The sequence below is a fragment of the Perca fluviatilis genome, chromosome 3 (genome assembly GCF_010015445.1).
Source record: "Perca fluviatilis chromosome 3, GENO_Pfluv_1.0, whole genome shotgun sequence".
Taxonomy (NCBI): Eukaryota; Metazoa; Chordata; class Actinopteri; order Perciformes; family Percidae; genus Perca; species Perca fluviatilis.
In genome coordinates this window covers 36,935,017-36,955,361 of record NC_053114.1, presented here as the reverse complement: position 1 = coordinate 36,955,361, position 20,345 = coordinate 36,935,017, and the positions used below count along the sequence as shown (strand labels likewise).

At 41.4% G+C, this 20,345-nt stretch overlaps 1 protein-coding gene across 1 annotated transcript in view; it reads left to right on the top strand.

The window, feature by feature from the left end:
* The first annotated feature begins 10,519 nt into the window (after positions 1-10,519).
* The window catches only part of nkd1 (NKD inhibitor of WNT signaling pathway 1), a 36,943-nt gene continuing 27,117 nt past the window's right edge, over positions 10,520-20,345 (top strand). Inside the window, exons 1-3 of the mRNA XM_039793936.1 lie at positions 10,520-10,598; positions 10,705-10,737; positions 10,970-11,109. Of these exons, the coding sequence (XP_039649870.1) occupies positions 10,574-10,598; positions 10,705-10,737; positions 10,970-11,109 (198 nt within the window). The 5' untranslated portion in view covers positions 10,520-10,573. The remainder of the gene's footprint in view (positions 10,599-10,704; positions 10,738-10,969; positions 11,110-20,345) is intronic.

Here is a 20,345-nt window from a genome sequence, read left to right as displayed (position 1 = left end):
GGACCGCCAGCCAACCATCCGGCCAGCCTTTCTCTCTCTGGGAACACGACTTCATTACAGAGATGAATTGTCTTATTGTGAAGTCCCAACTGCCCCCTCTCACAGAAGAGGGTGGAGCCTCGCTGGACATCGGGGCATCATGCGGTGACCCGGCTTCAGGGGTCAGTTCACCCACTGTTTGAAAAGCATCTCACGTAACGCATCACTGGATGACTGCCCCCTCTTCTCAGCCAAGGGCCCTCTCACAGCCACACCAAGCATCAATGCGCTGAACATTTTTGTACAACGTTTACAATACTTACTGAGTGTACACTTATGGACGTCATGTATATGTTAAACATTAATTTTTAATGCCAAAATGACCAGTTTGTTCATCTAAGAGAAGATAAAATATTTAGGATGCCTAATGATTTTTAACAAAAGAAGTTTAGATTAACTGTTTTATTTGATTGTTTTTCTAGCCATGTGCCTCCAGCTGTACCCCTACTTGAGCAATATTGTTGAGTACTTTTGGTAGATTTTGGTTTTACTCTGCAGGTACTGCCCCCTCTCATGATGAAAGGAGTTTGTGGATGGTCATTTACTGGCACAGGCAGAATTTAATGTCTTTGATGGTGGTCTATTTGAAGATTTAACAGCTGACCTTGGTCACCATTGTGTAGGAAAGAGGACAATTTCTTTGCAAGGCATGTGCACTGTCAGGTCCAGCCAGCTTTGTAAACTGTGGATGGAAAATCCGTCCTGTTTGCAAAGTAGGCAGTAGACACGCAAACCCTTGGAGGCAGACATCTGTCGGGTGAGCTGTGAAGAGTCAGGTTGGTTGGAGAGTGTTTGATCAGCTCCTGGAGGAAGCAGCAGTTTCCTCCTGTGGAGGACACAGTCCATGTGTGTCACTGTAAACTGTACAAGCCTGAAAATATGCAAGGATAGTGAAACACATGATCTAGCTAAGAGAATCCTATAATAATAGTCATAATACTGCAAAAGTAAAAAGTTAAGAAAGATAGATAGATAGATAGATAGATAGATAGATAGATAGATAGATAGATAGATAGATAGATAGGTAGGTAGATAGATAGATAGATAGATAAATAGATAGACAGATAGATAGATAGATAGATAGATAGATATATAAATAGGTAGGTTGATAGATAGATAGCTAGGTAGATAAATATGTAGGTAGATAGATAGATAGATAGATAGATAGATAGATAGATAGATAGATAGATAGATAGATAGTCACAGCAGCAGTACACGAACAAAAGCACTGAACAAAGCGATACAAAGAATAGTGCAGGGATTCAATCCCATATCAAATATTAAAAACACAAGTACTAAAATAATATAAGAGTTAAAAATTTAAAAGGCAAAAAAGTATATAAAAAAATATGCCCTTTAAACCAGCATGCATACAGTGTGCATATTGGATGTGCATTGGGTGTGCAAAATGGAGGTTATTATGAATAATATGTATAAAGATATATATTGTACTTTGTCAAAGTTGCAGAGAATGTAACTGTGAGTCCAGTTACAGTTAGTGAGGGAGTGGGGCAGAGTGGGGATGAATTATAAGGTTTGATGGCCACTGGCAGGAATGAGTAAGGGGGTATGAGTCTTGGGCTGAACCTTACTTGTAGAGGGCCTATCCCATTCTAGCCCGTCGTCCATGTGAATTCCAAGGTATTTATGATAATCTATAATTTATGATAGCTTTATAATCTAAAATAACAAAATCAACAGTGTGAAAACAATGTGACAATGTGAAAGGTGTCTCCCATAGTGATGAACCTGCAGAGAATTTTCACCTGAATCTACAGTTCCCCTCGGCTATACGGACAGTGAGTTTTTATCTTATTGTTTAGCGGTCTGGCCCAGAATGTTTTGGTTCACTCTCACTGCTCTCATGGTGTCGTTTTTAACTGCAGCAGGTAGATCGTTTCAGTGGAAAAAGCACTAAAAACCCATAGACTGCCTGCTCAACACACGACAATAATGGGACAGTTAACGGGGAAACAATGCCCCACATGTGAGACGCGATCCCGGGCCTCCGGGGTGAAAGTCCGGAATTGTTTGACCCATCCACCACCCTAACCAACCTAATTACGCGGATTTTCGGCATTTCATACTACTCGCTACCATAGTCGTGTTGTGACCACGACATCTGCACTTTGACCATCTACAGGTTTTTTAGAACCTCAACATTGTGGCCACAAGTATTAGAGAGCAACATAACAGTAGTTGTAAAAATAGTTGATCCCATCATCATCAGCTGTAGTTTGTATATAGTGCTAATTAGCTAATGTTAGCATGCTAACACGCTATATTAGGACGTGAACATGGTAAACATTATAAGCATATTGTCATGCTGACGCTAGCATTAAGCTCAAAGCTCTGTTGCGCAGAGCTGTTGACCTATCTTGTTTAGGTTTAGGCATGAGGAGTGAGGTTGGTTATGGTTAGGGTAGGAATACCAGGGTAAGCCAATCAGACGCAGAGTTGGGCAGGTCATGCGTCCAGTGCAATCACAGGATCCATAAAGTGGATGTAATAGCAACAAAAGCTAATGCTTGCTATTGCTGTTCCATTCCTTCCACATAAATGATCAAAAACAATGAAAGTTGTTTTGAAAAAAAGACCGCTGCTTAGAGATGAAAACTTGAAATCGCACTTTGTTCTGTCATTACAGTTGGACCATATTCAAGTGTTGAGGCTGGCACTTAGACTAGTTTGGCTTGTGCCATACATGGTGATATAAATGGAATCAATATGCTTTAATATTCATTTGTTCATTGTAACGTACAGTCGTTGAAACATTTTATAGAGGTAAAAACCAGCCAGTAAAGAATTAGTGTTGCTTTTATTGCTTTTCTTCTGAAATGTCCTCGCTGCTTTCTTGCCAAGCAGCTACAGGCAGAATTCTGTGAGGGTGGTTATGAGCCGACTCAAAATGTTTCATTGTTGTGGAAACTGACAGCTTTTGTCTGGTTAAATTATATACTTTACAAGATATTTTTAAGTTAACATATAAAAAGAACAATGTCAGAACATTATGTTGTGAAATGCTCTTTGGAATAGTTGTATTCACAAAGTGCTCCATATGATTGTGTATTTTTCTGTTGAGCAACATCAGCGAATGCATGAGCTGTTAAATGTACTTGATCACAATGTAATTGTAACACTGTGTTCTCTTTGGAAAAGTGCAACGTGCAGTGTTAAGTTCATTCATGCAGGAATAACACTGTATGAGATTTTCACATAAATGATTGTAATTTGAATTTCTTGTTCCTTCAAGGGATGGATGTCTTAATTAGTGAAATACACAAGAGAGTAAACTGTTGAGGCACAATCTATCTTGTCAAATTTTAAAGCTGCATGAACCTCCAAGGTGTCTTTCTCACACTTGTGTTGTTGGTCTGTTGCCTAAATTATTTGACAGCTTCAGTAATTATAGAAGCCCCACAGTTTCCTCCATGCAGGTGGCACCAATGCTGCTATATTGCTCCATCTGAGTAACTGTTTTTCATTTTGTTTTACCGGCAATTTATCACTTTTGACGAAATGTAGATATTGGACAAAAATCCGAGTCATTTCTGCAGTGTTTATAACTTTTGCAAAGATTTAGACTGCATTGGCTGCAGTGGAGGGCACAGCATAGGTGACATTGGTGGCTTCTGCTGTGCTTCTACATCTCCATGAAATACCTTCATTTACAACAAGGACTGTGTTGAACAACCGTGTCCCAACAAGAGACAAACCTTTATCTGTTTCATAGCAAATCTGATGACTCATGACATCCTCAACGTCAAGCTGTGACAAAGGAATTAGATCATTACCATGCACACTGAATCACAGGGTCAGTCCCTGCCCTGTCACTGCAAGCGTCTAATGCTTATACATCCCTTAGTACATTCATGTACATTTTTTATTTAGTATCTTTTCTTTTATTGTCCATATTATTCATGTGGATTTGTTATTTTATCATCCTGTTTATGATGTATGTGTATGTTGTGTGTGATGTCTTTAAGCTACTGGGACCTTGAATTTCCCCTTGGGGATCAATAAAGTATCTATCTATCTATCTATCTATCTATCTATCTATCTATCTATCTATCTATCTATCTATTATCTATCTATCAAATTGTTGGTGATTGTTGGGTTTTTGATATTTATCAGCTACTATCAGCAGAGGTGTGTATTTTGATATTCCGTTCCCCCCCCCCCAAAAAAAAAAGAAGCAGAGAAAATGTCGTGCCTGTTTTCCTGTGGATCTATAGGTGAAAGGTCACAGGTTTGTGGAAAGGAAGCCTTTCTGCAACAAGAGCCCAGAGGCTCACTGCGTCGCCAAACCATAGCCGTGTTATTCGGAAACGAGCCGCCTCGCTGTGGAAAGTGCTGCTAAATATTTGGGCATTAGCCTGCCAATGTTTTCCTGCGTGGACCTCAGCCTTGTGTCTCAAGATGGTATAACACTCAATGCCATTTGATCGTGGCCTCAGCGATTTAACCCAAGCAGAGAGTGCAATTTCAAAGCCTGCTAAAACTATTCAAAACACTTGCGGCCCGTTAATGGCCCAGGATAATGAATTCCATGGCAGTACGGGCCTCTGTGTGTGGGAGACTCAGAGCTTAGCTAAATAAACCTTGTCTGGCTGAGTGGCCCCACTGGTGCCCGGCCCTGTGGGGACGAGAGCAGCCTCGTCTCTCACAGGTCACTGGATGGGCTCAACGCTAATAACAGCCTCATTTAGCCTAAACTCACCGTTACATCCACTAGCAACATCCAAAAAGTCACACCTCCGCCCTGTCACAAAGGATATGCTACTGTTGGTAAGAGTATTGTTAGTGTCTCAGCTTGAAATGACAAACTGACGGTTCATAGGAGTTGTGCTGGTTGAAGCTGATAGCAGAGATCACTAGTCTTCCCTGTGGTGGGAGTGACAGCCTCTGGTTTTTCTTTCGTCCTCTCTTCATTAACTATTCACATTTGCACCTTATGTGCAGATCACCATCACCACTCAACGTGAGTCCAAGCTGTTCAAAGGCAGCGTTGCTTGGAAGTGCGCACGCCACCCCAGGAGTCGCCGGGCCTCGGACACCTGCGGGGTGGTGGGTGCTGAGAGCTTGGGCGTGTTTGGATCAGGGACTGAATTTTCCTCTGAAGATGAGGAAAAGGTTTATGGCACGCTCCCATGAGAGTGTCTCCTGCTCTTTGAAGCTCCTGTCTTGGTGGCTGCTCTTATCTTTGGGAAAGGATTATTTTATCTCCTCCTGTTCCTTTCTTTCTCTTCTTCTTCTTCATCTCTCTCACTTTCCATCAACTCAGGTTTTGGGCGTATCTCTTAGGAGATCTTCGCCTTGCCCTTGCTCTTTCACTCCACTCATTTCCAATTTCCCCCTTTTCAGAGCACACCCATCCCTCTTTTCACCACCACCCCCACTCTCTTCTCTTCGCTTCCTCTGCAGCACCCCACTCTCTTTTTTCTTTTTCCATATCTGCTCTATTCTACCCTTCCAACACATGACAGACTGTGTAATTAATGAGCATCATAAACCTCTCTTTCTATTAGCTACCCATTAGTAAACCTGGCAAGCCTGTCATTTTGGACAAAAACACACAGCTCCTTCATTTGATCCCCACATCAAAGGGGGAACCCCACTGTTTTCGGCTGAATACACTAATTGTGTCCTCGTTCTGGATGGGGCTACACCCCCACCGCTTCAAAAAGCAGCCAGTGCCGAGTGCAGATAGTAAAGAGAAGAACAGAAGCAGAAAGTATTGATTATACAGGCCTAAATGTGGAGAGTTCTGGATGTTGGAAGAATTAACAGTCATTTAGTAGCACTCCTAAGAGTCTGCACAAGTATGTGTTTATTTACTGCACATCACACATTTTTGCAAAAAAAGAAATGTCTTTGGGCTTATGGCCCCGTTACAAGTTACGAGAGGCCCTGTTTTATATGCTGCTGTTGAGATTAAAAGGAATTTTTAAGTGGGACAGTAAGGATTCTCCTATTTACACTACAGCATGTAAACTATGGGATCAGCAATTTCATTTCAGCAATCTTATGAAGATAAATCTCATCAGGAAGTTTTTTTTAAACTCCGATGTTTGCATATATTATAGTCTCACCACCTTCACTGTAGTTTTGTGCAGTTTAAAGATTGTTGTACTAATAGGACACAACAAATTAAGAGGTATTACTGTAACTCTTTTAACGGAAAATTGCATTCAGGAGTTTTTGCTTGATAATTATGTGTACACTTTTATTGAAACTGCAGTATTTTAGAAATACACGACCCCTAATTTTGAATACTTGTCAACTTAAATATATGTGCTTTGCAAAAATATTTTTAAACCACATCTTTTGTGCATCTCATGTGCGTACATATTTCTATTGTATACACTGCCATATAAATGTTAATGGTCTTGTGGGGCATCAAATGCTCTCAAAGGAAGGAGCTGCTGCTAGTTAGTTCGTATAAATACATCAAAGGTGTTTTGGGCAGTATACGTTTGCATCTGCTTTGACATTGAATTTTACTCCACTTAGCAACTAAGGAAGTGTTCATGTAAAATAGGCTTATTGCTGTCAAAACCTAAAATAAACTACTGTCCAGGAATATTGTGAATCCAGGTCATTCCTATTGCTTCCAGTACGCAGAATGGCAAACGCATGCCAGACTGTCTTTCTCCTGCCTTGCAGTCCCTTCGACACATCACACGCTGGGCCACCACAATGGGCTGAGTCACCACCGCTGCAGGAATCAACACTGTACTTCAGTCACGATTGTCGTCTGCCCTTTATAACATCTATGCCCTTTTGTTCCTCAAGATAAAGGCAACAGTCACATGTTTGAGCTTTATGCGCCCAGCAGCTGCTCTTCTCTCTCGCTATATGCTTCACATCCCCCTCTTCACCACTAGACATCATTCCCTCCAGAGGGCTCTCCAGGCATCAGGCCCCTAACATTGTTACAAGGACATAAACACAGACAAACCATTAGATCCCCCTGAATCTGGCCGTCTGAATGCCCCCCCATTATGCCAGTTTCCAGGGAGAATGCCGAGTTTTATGGTGGAATGAGCTAGAGTTGGCCACCAAGGTAGGAGCTCCCCCAGGTCAATAAATACCTACATCAATCAGGCAGGTGTCTAAAGAATGTAGCTTTTGTTCTGTGAAGCTTTTCCACCATAAAATAAGAAACACAAAGAAATCAGGAGACAGATTTCCACCGGTGTTTGACAAATGCCTTAATAAGAGCCAAATATGTGCTTCGTTTATTTTCTGATTTGATGAGGTGTCAAGCTAAAAAAACGGCATCCCACGATAATGAGGATTGATTGGAGGTGCAGGGGTTCACGTTCACGAGATGGAACTCTAGCTTTAAATCCCCGCCACCTCTTCTCTCGCAAGCATCAAAGGCGAAGCTTGGAAATAGGGCCTGCAAAGCCATCTCTCCGTTGGCCTCTTCAAAGGACAGGAAGTGTGTCAGAGGGACAGGCCTTCTTTCCCAGCAAATTCAGGCGAGTTGCTATAATAACAAGCTCATCTGTGTGTCTGTGGCAGACTAGTTCAAAGGGGAGCCTGATTCCTCTCGGTACAACATGTGATGATAGAGTCAGGATGTGGAAACAACTGTTTAGTAGAAATGCAACTGGAGGGCTGCATTAGAGACGTGTATCCAGTGTATAGCCACATCCCTAAAGATACGAAAATCCTACCCTGAAAATTGGTGGCCAGATTACATTTTTGATCTTGACTTCCCCAGAAATCATGCCAACTCAGTTATATTTGCATATGTCACCTTTGGCTATTAGCTGCTTATATGTGCATGAATTTATAAGACTTCCTGTGCAGGTAGATGGTGTATGACTGTAAACTCTATGAAGGCTCTAGCTCGATTTACAGTTATGTGTTAAAGGAGAATTCCTGTAGATTTCAACATGTAGCTCTGTTGTTTGTTAATTTGGAGTGCTGTCAGTAGCGAGAAAAACGAAAACAATCGGTGTTGCCTACACCGTGTTATCCTCCTGCTACAATTTGCAGCCAGGAGGCTGAAACAGGGCAATTTTTAAACATACTTTTAGCCTCTTAACATGTTCGAAATGTCATTACAAGTGCCTACACAATCATGTGAAGTGATTCCTTCCGAGTGAACACAGTGAATCTGACTGCAGTAGATGTGAAAGAAATGCATGAAGGTGTTGCATAGCTTATGGCATGTAATGGGTTCCTTGTCAGCACTGTAGGCTCCGCCATAACTGAGGTGTGCCTCCCCAAAAATGTAATCTTGTAATGATAAGCAGGGGCGTCGGACTAGGGGGGGAAAGGGGAGGGCCCAAAAAGATGCTAGAATAAATAGCTGTGGATGCGGGGAGGGGCCCAAAGAAAATGGCTTTCTACAGGGCCCAGAATGTTGTGCTAGGCCCCTGAAGACAAGACCAAGCTGGTTCTCCTTCCAGGGAAGGGCTCTCCCACCCCATGACCTTACTATCACCATCCACAACTCTGTCCAACAACAAGATCCTGCGTATCCTAGTGCTTCCATACCGTGCTGCGAATGGATCGGCCCCACTTACATGCAGGACATGGTTAAACCTTACACCCCAGCCCGTCCTCTCCACTCTGCGTTGACCAATCTGCTTGCTGCTCCCTGACTGCCAGGAACACAGAATCACTCAACAAAATCCTGACTGTTTGCTGTCCTGGCTCCTTAATGGTGGAACGAGATCCCCACTGACATCAGGACAGTTGCAAGTGTACACATCTTCTGCCGCGGGCTAAAAACACATCTCTTCCGACTGCACCTTGGCTAAGAAGATGATGGTTATAAAAAAAAAAGAAAAATGCACTTACACGTTGCACTTGCATGTGGCACTTTGTAGTTTGGCTTATTTGAAGCTAATGTACTTCTATGTGATTCTTGCTGTTCTGAGTTTGTCCCTTCATAGTTGAATGCACTTATTAAGGTGCATGTGGTAAAGATTCCAGTAGATGTGGTAGCCATCTAGCCTACTTTTATGCCAATAAAGCAGCTCTTCAACAAGTCAATTTGCTTTTACAGATGTTGAGTTTTAACATTACGTCCCAAAATTGAACAAAGCCTCTCCTAAGATTTTAATCTGCTGTTTTTAGACATAAAAGGAAAAATACACCATGACACAGAAATGACAAGAGAAGAGTTCTGATCTAAAATTAGACATCCAGCACTTGAAAAACATGGCATGTTTTTTGCAACTTGATTGATAACACAAAAAAACACTCGTAAGCACTACTATCAACCTGCACCATACAAACCCTCAGAAAACATGTTTGATGCAAATGTGTTGCTGTCTCATTACTACTCTCGCGTACAGTTTTCCATGATGCACTAATTTGATGCACTGTAATGTGAAACGTGCAGTTATATTATAAAACCTAAACACAGTACAGTACATCAAGGACACTTTTTATTCTTGGGTGATTGGAGTGTTTGAGATTTGAAAACACATGACCCTTTATAAAAACTAACAAAAAAAAGCTACATTATTTGTAGTCTACTATTTTCATATTTAACACTACTGTGCAATTAGGATTCCTTGGGGCGTAAAGGATCAAGGAAACACATTATGAATCTACAAAATTGGTCTTCCTTTTTAATGAATCAGAGAAAACAAATATAATAAAAGATCACTTTTTTTTTTGCCTCAGTCAAATCATCAGTCCCGCTCTACTGAGGCAAACTTTTTACATCTTACTGGTAAGTTTACTGCTTGCAGTATGGGGTGAGGTGTAGGCTAAGTGTAAATCCTCATCTTTCGGCTGAAATGATGGTTTTCTTGACGCGTCACCTGCGCTTTGCTTTGAAGAGAGACAGCTGAGCGAGCTGCGTCAAGTCAGTCAGAAAAATTCAACTGACACCAGAAGTTATTTCACTAATTTTCATAATAAAAATACGATATTGACACGAAATGGGCTGCTGTGGGGTTGTTTCTAAGCATTTAGTTCAAGCGGTAAAAGTCGATGGTTTACAGCCAAGGTTTTTCAGTAGGCTACATGAAAAGTTGCAATTTTCAACAACAAAAAAAGGCACTGTGAACAACGTTTTTTTTTCTAGTTTCATGTAGGCAATACACATAAAGGGTTATCAAAGCTAATGCCGTATTAAATGTTATTAAGTATTATTTTATTTTTAAAACCCAGCAGTAGTTGGCCACATCTCATCCGTATTTTCGTTTTGCTAATCATTATAGTGTGAAGCCAGTGTCTTAATCAATTAAAGCGAGTCTTTTATTCTGAAAGCGCTGACAGGATGTCGTATATTGTCCTGTGTGTGTGTGTGTGTGTGTGTGTGTGTGTGTGTGTGTGTGTGTGTGTGTGTGTGTGTGTGTGTGTGTGTGTGTGTCTTGTCAGTGGCGGCGCTCTGGATCAAAGGCTCGTTTGGCTCTCCAGTCGTACGGTCCTGTAGCAACCTGAGCGCAGTCCGCTGCTCTCGGTCTCTACGAACGCTCCTCTGTCTGGATACCATAGTTTTCTTCCCCCTCTGGATTATATTTTCTGATGGTTTTCAACTCCAACTCGATGCATAGAAATGGGTAAACTGCACTCGAAACATGGTAAGGTTCCTTAATTCTGAGATAAATCACAGCTCTGGTTATTCTGGTGCTGCGATACTTTTCGACTAACACTATTCATTGTCTTCTGACTTTCTTTTCTCTCAAGCCGCTATTTGTAAACCGAGGGAGAGTCCAGAAGGTAAGAGCGCTTATTTTCCTATCGTATTCGTAATTGATAAAGTCTCATATTTCGGTCAGTTTTTGAACTGCAGAACAATTTACAGAGTCGGCTCTCAGCTCATTAGAGTAGAGCGTTTACAGCGAAGAGTCTGACTCTTTGAAAATTGACCACTTATGGAAAACATGAGTGTAGCAGCGCGAGGAAATATAGCTTGTAGCTGCAATACTAATAATATGCTTCTTTGTTTCAGGCGACAGTTTTGTAGTCAATGCCTGTTTGGCGAGAAAGGGAATCGACGACTGGCTCGTGAAGCAGAAATACTATTGCACGAGCTCTCGCCTCGAGCAACAGGACTGTCAGCACAAGAACAACTGCGGTTTGACTACACGGGTGAGTACGACTTTGTCCACGAGGTTCAAGTATTTATGTTGAGGTATACTAATAGAAGCTTGTTAAATTGTTTCCTCGCGGTGACTGTGCGCATTTCAAATAAATTAGGACGAAGATTTCGCGGTGGTATTTCGTGCTCCACGGCTTTTCACCTTAATGAGGCTACATTTCACTGTCCACCTTATGACTACGTATTTTGCCCAATACTTAACTCTTCTAATGTAGCCTACTCAAAGTCTTGACAAACTTTCTCAAACTTTTAATAATGGCGGTGAGGGTAGATATCTATTCATATCCCAGACCAGTCCTCAATTTTGGTAACGGTAGATCAGTCAATTAGGGAGTTGGTTTGTGAACTAGAGGGTCGCCGGTTCAAGTCCCTGTACGGAGTGTGGACTGGTAGCTGGAGAGCTGCCAGTTCACCTTTTGGGCACTGCCAAGGTGCAAGGCTTGAGCAAAGCACCAAACCTCCAACTGCTTGGGGCGCTCATCCATGTGTCCTCACTCTGACATCTCTCTATCATGTAGGTCCTGTGTGTGTGTGTGTGTGTGTGTGTGTGTGTGTGTGTGTGTTTTCAGGCCTGTGTAATGAAAAATGTGAATTTCCCCTTGCGGGATAAATAAAGGGACGTCTTCTTCTTCTATATTGCCTGCACAGAGTGAGCTATATGTTGCAGATTTCAGACTGTGAAATTTGATTTGTCATCGATGTACTTTAAGTTGAAAACTCAGACATAGCTGCAAAAACACAAGCTGACACTCTTGAAGCGAAACCACACAATACCTAGCTTTACCTTTTTTTGTTTTTCTGTTTCACTGTGACAAAATAAATGTTATCACCCCTTTGGCAGACTGCACATCCACTCATGTAGGTAGTAACACATGTTAATACCATCCTATGCACTGATCCAAGGTGTTTTTTTTTTTTTAGGGAACAATAGATCAAGCCTGAGTTGAAAGCATTGCAGTGTGACAGTCTGGTGACAAGTGTGGATTGTAAAGACTGGGGAGAAATGTTGGAGGTCATGCTTGTTTTGTATTTTGGCATTGCCGTAAACACTGTGCTGTTGTTGTCAAGTGGGGAAATCCTTTGGAATTGCTTCACAGGAGCCTTAAGCCTCTTTGGTTTGTGAGGCCGTCCTCAAAGGCAGCATGTTTGAGGAATTGGAGCCCATCAAAAAAAAAAGGAAAATCAGTTCCTCCACCCACGATCCTGACAATTTCAGCATAAATGCATCTATCCATTAAATGCAGCCCAGAATCCAGGATCTCTTACATTTTAACACATTAGAGCACCTATTGTAGGATTGTGTTGTGATGTTTTGTAGCATGATCTTCCTTTTAAAATACTTGAAACCTGTCATAATTAGCATGTAGCTGCTTGTTGCATTTAACAGCCAATCTTATTTTCCCTTCTCTTTCCCTCTCATTTGCTTTTTATGACTTTTACTCATACAGCATGCAGCAGTTCTCGTGTAAAGGTCATGTTATACCATGCATTTAAAGTGATTACCATGCAAGCAAGACACAACTGCACATGCTGGGTTGGATTCTTAAAAAAACAACCCGTTGGTATGAGAATTTATTTCCATGCTGGTGAGGAGAAGGCAAGTATCACATTTGAGGAAGTTTTAGGAAACAGAAATATCTACTAATTCCTGCCCAAGTCAGGTCCAAAGTCCACCATTGTTTTGTCTTTGGTGGCTAGGTGTTTTTGATAGCTTTGCTTTGCCTGAAGGGCAGCTATGAGGTTGCATGGTGGGTCAAGCCCCTTTCACACATGCAGTCTATTCCTGAAATGTCATGTGTGAATGGGCACAGGTGCCCTAGGCGTTACGGAAGCGAGCTTGGGCCGGTTCAATCCCCAGACTGGCAGGATAAAATCTGGGTGGGGAAAGTGAAAGAGCAGCACTTGTCCCTCACTCATTAACACCACTGAGGTGCCCTTGAGCAAGGCCCTTAACCCCAACCGCTCCAGTGGAGCTGCTCAGTGGCCAGTAAATCAGACTGTGGTTGTACCGGGCAGCTTCCAGGTATGAATGTGGAACTCTGTGAATGTGACAGGTCATCGTTGCAAATGAGAAGTTGTTCTCAATCGACTTATCTGGATAAATAAAGGTTAAAAAAAAAAAAAAATGGGAGCAGGGATCTATATTCAGGGAAATCTGTACCACTACTTTCTCACTTCAAGTGTAACACCCATGTAACATTTCAGGGAAAATGCAGGTACGGCTGTGTTGTGAATGAAAGCAGTAACATTGCAGGGACAAGCAAGTAAAGGGTTACGTCCGTCTGACGAAAGACGCTTTCACGTGGGGCGAGCGAACCAATCACAAGACTCCACTGGTTACATATTTGAAACTTCTTTACGGTTCCGCATTTACGGTAGTGCATTCACGGGTGATATGATAACTAACAAGCAATATGAGAACATTGGCACCGGACGAAAACAGCCCCTCGCCTGCAATGTTCCTGAAAATAATAAGCGACGCCTTCCACCGCATACACGTATCTTCTTCTTCTGTTGAGTTTTATGGCAGTTGGCATCCATAAGTGTGCATTACAGCCATCTGCCGGACTGACGCTTGCTCTATCTATTCCGGCATTGCCATGGCATGTGTTAAAAGGCGCAAGATGGAACCCTTCCTGAATGTAGTGCATGTGTGAATAGTAAAAAAAAAATCACCAGTGGTGCCTGAAAGGTTATCCCAGTAATTTACCGGGAACTATGTGTGAAATAGGCTTTAGTGATAAGAGAGGTAGTGGTCATTATGAATGTCAATTAGGTGTGATGTGCAAGCTATTGAGTGCGGTACATGAGTTGGGAGGGTGGAACTGGCTTTACATGTTGCACCCACATGGTGTCAAAGTTGCTAATCCTGACATGTGCACAAAGCTGCAATAAACGTCTTCATATATAGTAACAGCACCTCACTCACTTCAGGCTCTGTGGCTCCGGCCATTCTTTGGAGATTGGCTCTATGAGAAACACCTGAAACTATATTTATTTTGTAGAGCATGTGGACGCTGTTGCAGCAGAAAAGCCATGCCTTTTACATGGTTGGCCTATGTGTTGAGTGGGCTTCATCCGCTTTGGTCAATTAAAGCATTTAAATCCACATTATTACCATGCAATTACCATACATTATTACCACAAAAACAAACATTCACTAATTTGTTCCTGGAAATATCCATGTGCTGCTTTTCCCTACAACAGTGGTGGTGGAAGTGTTGGCCCAGAATGGAACAGGAGCCTCTGCTGAAAGGTTTAGATGTTTTTGAAAAATTTGGAGTTAGTGGAGCTCAGTTTGTATAAAAAAAAATCAAGTCTGTGTTCCAGATGGCTTTTTTACCTCAGAGGGAAAATGAATAAAAGAAGAAAGGTGTTTCCATCATCAATATGTATTTGGGTGCTTTGCCCTTTTTGTTTTGTGATTTATAGTGCTGTCAGTTAAACGTGTTATTAACGGCGTTAACGCAAACCCATTTTAACGGCGTCAATTTTTTTTATCGCGGGATTAACGTTCTTTTTGGCCTAGCAAACTTTGTAGTTTTTTTCACATGCTGTTGCAACAACTAGTAACGTTAGAAAAACTACAACACTACACCGGATCTAGCTAGACCGGAAACAAAACAACAAGCACGCCGCACACACTTGTTTGGGCTCGCGAGCCGGCAAAAGAATAGTAGGCTAATGTTAACGTTTTGAGTGGATGGGGAGCGCGAGACGCCGAAATGGATGCCAATAAGATTTTGAATGGTAAGTTTACTTTTAAAAAGTTGCCAAATGGTTCCATTGACAAGACCAAAGTGATCTGTGCGTTTTGTCGTTGTGAACTGAGCTATCATCGCAGCACGTCCAGTCTGAAATACCACTTGATGACCAGGCACACAGCTGATGCCAATTCTCCGCCCCCTCGTCAAAGCCAGGCAACAAAAGCACAAAGCAAGCCAATCCACTTATCCATGTTGATAAGAACATTAAAATGAGAAAAAATAATGGGACAAAAAGAAATCAAATCATATTTTTTTTAAATATATTTTTATTTGACAGCACTAGTGATATTTATAAAGTGAATCCAAAATCTTTAATATTCAGTTTTCAAATTTAAAACATTTCTTTGCTTCTTGCTTTATTTTGATGTTATAGAACATATTTCTACACATTTATAAAGTTCTGGTTTGAATGAGCAACACATAGGCTTAGATGGTAGAAGAATCATTGTTCACACATGAAGCTTTTGAGATTGCAACAATACAACTATCTAGGTCTTTGGAATTTAGACTTGGATTTCTAAATGGAACAATTCCATGTTGATTCTATGCCGACATGGCATGATAATTGTGGATATATTAGCCATTTTTTACTCTCACCATGGTGCCAGCACTACTGCAGAGTAGTGTTTAATTGCAAAATAAGGACATCAAAAAATGTAACTTCTTGCACAGGCTGCTTATTCTGTATTTGATAGTTATCCTGCTAGTGTGTTGATCATCTGCGCTGCTAAGGGAAGACTTTCTACGTCTCTGTACCAGCACTTTTTTTACTGCACTTTAATGTAAAATGTAATCATCAATCTGATCATCAATGAGATACGACAGAGTTTACATGTGTGCTTCAAAACCGTTGGCCTGTGCAAAAAAGTAGTAGCTGTCAGGAGCTTTCCTAAAGCCTAAAAACATCTAACTTTATACTGGTACTCTTTACATTTGGCATGTGTGCTGTTAGCATTATGCTACATATTATGAACATTTATTTCTTAGATTAACTGATGTTTTATTTGTAAATGTAGCTGCTTTGGTTCACATTAGAGCTATTGAAGACGTGATACACAAATGTTATGAGGTCCCTATGCTTTCAGAGCATTTATGGATTAAATGCCACATGTGAAAGTCATTTACTTCAAAAGTATACTCTAAAGATTATAAATGATCAAAATCTTGAATTATTAGGTCTCATAGAGCAATAATATAGAATAGTTTGGTTTAATTTTCGGAAAAAGCAACATTTTTATTGCCTATATTGCTTTCAATGTAATTTCTTTCTTAAAGTGCCACATTACATTGTTTTTAAAGAAAACATTTTCTGAAATGCAATAACAACCTCAAACTAAGGCATACATTAAACATACATAAACATTACCTTAAATTGTGCAACTTAACTTTCAGAACTACAAGTTTCAACCTGAGACTGATATGTATATAGGCTTATAAGTATATATACGTTATATTTAACCTATTTTCATTTATATATTTGATTACAATGTCACACAGCTCTGTTACACTTATGCTAGTAGATCATTGATCAGCTGTTTCTCTGTGAAGAGAGAGAGAGTGAGAGAAAATGGTGCGCAACAATCAGCTGTTTTTCCGAAAGGATAGTCAACAGCTAGTGGCTGTGTTTGGTGTAGTTTCATTGTCCATACGACTGATGATTAAGTTAGACTCAATGTTTTCTGTTGAGATGCTGAAGCATTGACGTTGTGCTATTATTGTGGTAAGCTAGTTCGATTTTGCAGTAGACACACTGTACAGTTTTCATTTTAATTACTTATTTAATTTAATTTATTTTAATTAGCCTGTCTCTTCTCTTAGCCCCTTACGCTCTTTCTTTCTTCATTTTGTAATCAGCCTTCATGGCATGTGTCGGGCATAGGTGTCGGGTCGTCAGCAGCGTCAGCCCGGTGTGCGACAGTAATAATCCTCCGTGCGGAAACACTGTGAGCGATACAACGTTGGTAACATTAATTTAACGAAGCTTCGAGGCAAATCATTTTGCATCGAGGATTTTTAGTAATCAAATTATTCGAGTTACTCGAGGAATCTTTTCAGCCCTAGTCTTAACGCTCTGAAAAAAAAAAAAAGTTTCAAAACTCAACCCCACAGTGCTTTCGGATTAAAACAGAAGCTTAGCTCTCTTAAGTGAGAGAATGTGTGTCACCTCAGTCAACTCTCTTAGCTTTAAAGCTGTCTATATTGTATAGAATACCTGTTGAGATAGTTATTTATAGCTGCTTTTCTTGGAGCCCCCCCTCCCAGCTGAACCAGGGTCCCGGAGAATGTGGGTCGTCGGGTGTCAACAGTAGGGAGTCCACGCTTGGAATTCTTTTGATCTGATCTTTTCCAAACCATATTCCCTGTAGGAACAATGCCGGTTTCATACAAGTCATTATCTTGAAGCGCTGCTCATATTAGCATTTTGTCTTTATTAATGGTTTTAAATTGAAATTGTGGTTGAGTACGCACTGATAGATTGAGACATAAAGATGAACTTGAGATTTGAATGCTGTAAAGACTCTAGACCCATTCATGAGTTCTGCAGTCAGATGTTTGTGTGAGCTTGGCAGACAGTGAGTGAGTGGTGTGGGCAGGTGGATCCGTGGCTCACAACACATGAGATCCAGGACATGTGAGCCTTGGCACACTTTCTCCCCTGTGAATCTACCCATGAATCTGATATGTTATGTACACCCTTCAGAATTATGTCGCTGACATAGGCACTGATAGGGTTCTCACGACTTATGACTTAGAAGTTCAAATTTCTGTTGGTCGGTTTATTATGTTGCTTCTATTGGCATCAGATGAAAGAAAAGTTTAAATTAGAAAACTGTGTTTTGTGTCAAGAGTAATTAAAAACAAAACCATTTTAACAAGGGATGTGCACAATTAGTTGATTAAACGTTGCTTCCCTCCTGGCACCATAAATACTAGTTGGGTCAATTTACAAAAATAGAGATTAAAGATTATTATTAGGTGACCATGCCGCCTGACCACCCTCCCTTGCTCCCCAGCTTCTTCTGTCTGGGATCAGCCTCCTCCTGCAGCAGCGGCATCTCTCCGCTCTGATCTGAACTCATCAGCCTTTCCTGACTTACTTCCACCCGGTCGCGTTCTCCCGGCCCACCGCCTGCCACCACCTCCTTATTCCGGAATAGCGGCTGGGTTCAGCAGTCAGTCTGGTTCTCTCCTGTTACACTGGATTGGCCAGCAGCACACTGAAACTAGCTCACTAGCTAGCTAGCACGTATGCTACACACTAAAGCTATCGACCTAGGTTGCTAAGAATCAATGAAGCGGGCTTACGCCAGGTAGCTCAGGGAATCCAACTTGCACGCTAAGAATTTAATGGTATAAGCGATGCCAAACCATGTCTTAGACCATGGTGCTCCCTGGTGTTTCGTCAATTACACCACACATCAAGTTTGTGCAGGCTAATTTCGAACCGGCGTCCTGATCAATTTAAAATTAAAGATTTAATTGTGCTCAATTTTGACTGTTTTTTAAGTAGGGATGTAAGAAAAAATCGATACACTTGAGTATCGCGATATTTTATTTTGCAATACTGTATTGATTTTCAAAAAGGCAATATCGATTTTTTTTATAAAAAACATTTTTAATATAATATATATATTTTTTTAAAGTTCAAAAATATTCATGTAAAACAGTAGTTCACGTTTATGTTGTGTTTAAACCCCCTACTGCTAGATGGCTATGTTGAGACACACCACTAGTGTCCTTGCCTAACAGTGCCTAACAGTGCCTAGCAGTGCCTAGCAGTGCCTAGCAGTGCCTGACTTTTTGCTAGAAGCTAACAACGTAGCTATGGCTGAACTTTGGCCTACTTTAGCATATAAACATTTGCTCACTAAAAACCTGTGAACCACAATCCCAAACTGGCAGTTTGATTTTCTGTGTACTGAATTGTTCACCTAAAGTAAACTTCTTTGACTTTAATGAACATCATGTCTTTTTTTTTTAATATTACTTATATATACTTAAAAAAAATCCCAATATATCGCCTTACGCACAGTAGTGTACGTAACGTATTGCAATATATTGAATCGTGACCCATGTATCGTGATACGTATCGTATCGCCAAATTCTTGCCAATACACAGCCCTATTTTTAAGTGTTTGCTTACTTTTAGACTAGTTGACTGGTTTGAACGTCAGGGAAATTATTCGTTAGGCACACTAATTTTAATGGTTATTCCTCCCAAAGTTATCCCTTTGTTATCTCAAAATTCCCCTCCCCCACTTCTGGTTCTCCCGTCTCCTCCTCCCTCCCCTGCCTCCATCTGTTTCTTGCGTTTAGCCTGTGGCCCTGTGTTGGTTGTGGCTGATGAAATGAGACTGCATTTGAAGTGGGCCACGCAGGGAGGTGTTTGTAGTGACACTGATGGCTCCTCCTCTGCAGTGAAGCCCTACCCTCTGTGTAGTAAAAGCCACCTCCAGTCTTCCCAAGCTGCTGCTCTTACAATTCCAAAATTTAAATATATTTTTTTTTTCCAAACTGAGCTTCAATCAACTTGTATGGAAGCGTAGACAAAAAGCAAAGGTACGTCTGACGACAGAATGCAACTCAAAAGTGAATCCCAGTGAAACTTCTGCCCCCAACCCCCTTGTCTCGCAGTTGGTTGCCAGCCCTTTGATTATTTTGTTTTTGAAAGTAGAAAGGTTTTTTGGAAGTAGGCCTAAAGCTTTTAAACGCATTCCCTCAGCCTCCAAGTCTGATAAAAGACATGGCAGGTTTTGCGCCCCCTTCGTCTTTCGCTTCTGCTGTTGTGCTTTTTCTCTCCTTGTCGTTTTCACAAAGCAAGGGCCCTTGTCTAGAAGCTGAAAGCACCTTTCAAATGCAGACTCCTCTTCCTCTTTCACTCCTTCTTTCTGTCCTGTCCCTGTGCATTTTCTTTTCCCACCGGCTGGCCTCTTGTGCGTGCTGTGTGACGTATGCCCCTCTCCCACCGGGCTCTACCCCCTCTGTGCTCCCAAGGGACCAAGGGCCTGTTGTTGGTCTTTGAAGAGGCTGGGAGAAAAGTTTGGAGCCACACTCTAAAGAGAAGAAAAGCCTTAGCCTATGGGGAGGAGGGGTAGCACCTGGCCATAGAGGGGCTCTGTGATTTATTTTGATTTTCCCATGAGAAGATGCAGTGGAAGTCTTGGGCTGACGTCAGCGTAGCTGGGGGACTGGGAGGTTCGAGGACATACAGGTGGCGTTAATGTCACATCCGGCATCGTATGTCACATAGATTACTAAAAGCTGGAGGAGATTCTCCTGTGTGACAAAGCTGAGCGGATACCTCTCGGTTTCTGTGAATGGTGCCTTCTGGAAAGGTTTTCTGTGAAAGACTGACAGTGGTTTAGAGTAAGGTTAAGCCCTAGTGGCATGTAGACATTTCATCAGGTTTATCCACTTTTCTTCTTTTTTTTTGTGCGAAGGCATCTCTTCTCCGTCTG